The sequence below is a fragment of the Parus major genome, unplaced genomic scaffold (assembly GCF_001522545.3).
Source record: "Parus major isolate Abel unplaced genomic scaffold, Parus_major1.1 Scaffold410, whole genome shotgun sequence".
Lineage (NCBI taxonomy): Eukaryota > Metazoa > Chordata > Aves > Passeriformes > Paridae > Parus > Parus major.
Genome location: NW_015379318.1, coordinates 70,072 through 70,783, shown reverse-complemented (window position 1 = coordinate 70,783; position 712 = coordinate 70,072). Strand labels below are relative to the sequence as shown.

The 712-nt window shown below is 57.2% G+C and overlaps 1 protein-coding gene across 1 annotated transcript in view; it reads left to right on the top strand.

Annotated features, from left to right (window-relative positions):
- The first annotated feature begins 287 nt into the window (after positions 1-287).
- LOC107199023 overlaps positions 288-712 on the top strand; it is an 8,183-nt gene continuing 7,758 nt past the window's right edge. Inside the window, exons 1-2 of the mRNA XM_033511644.1 lie at positions 288-302; positions 582-698. Of these exons, the coding sequence (XP_033367535.1) occupies positions 639-698 (60 nt within the window). The 5' untranslated portion in view covers positions 288-302; positions 582-638. The remainder of the gene's footprint in view (positions 303-581; positions 699-712) is intronic.

The window sequence follows — 712 nt, the reverse complement described above, 5'->3', positions numbered from 1 at the left end:
TGGAGATCCACCAGGTGGGAATGTTCTCCTGGTGGTCATGGATGGAGATCCACCAGGTGGGATCTGCTGGGATGGGACTGCAGGAGATCCATCAGGTGGGATCTGCTGGGTGGGAATGTTCTCCTGGTGGCCATGGGCGGAGACCCACCAGGTGGGATCTGCTGGGGTGGGAATGTTCTCCTGATGGCCATGGATGGGGCTGGCTGGAGATCCACCAGGTGGGAATGTTCTCCTGGTGCTCATGGATGGAGACCCACCAGGTGGGAATGTTCTCCTGGTGGGGCTGGCAGGAGATCCACCAGGTGGGAATGTTCTCCTGGTGGTCATGGATGGAGATCCACCAGGTGGGAATGTTCTCCTGGTGGCCATGGATGGAGATCCACCAGGTGGGATCTGCTGGGATGGGAATGTTCTCCTGGTGGGGCTGGAAGGAGATTTTTCCCCTTCTGGCCGCTCCCTGATTCCCGTTTTTTTCCCGTTTTTCCCCTTTTTCCCCTTTTTTCCCGTTTTTCCCCTTTTTTTCCCGTTTTTTCCCATTTTTTTCCCATTTTTCCACGTTTTTTCCCGGTTTTCCGGAGCAGGCGTGTCGCTATGGACACGTGCAGCACCTGGAGCATCTCCTGTTCTACGGGGCCGACATGGCAGCGCAGAACGCCTCGGGAAACACCGCCCTGCACCTCTGCGCCCTCTACAACCAGGTGGGAATCCCGGG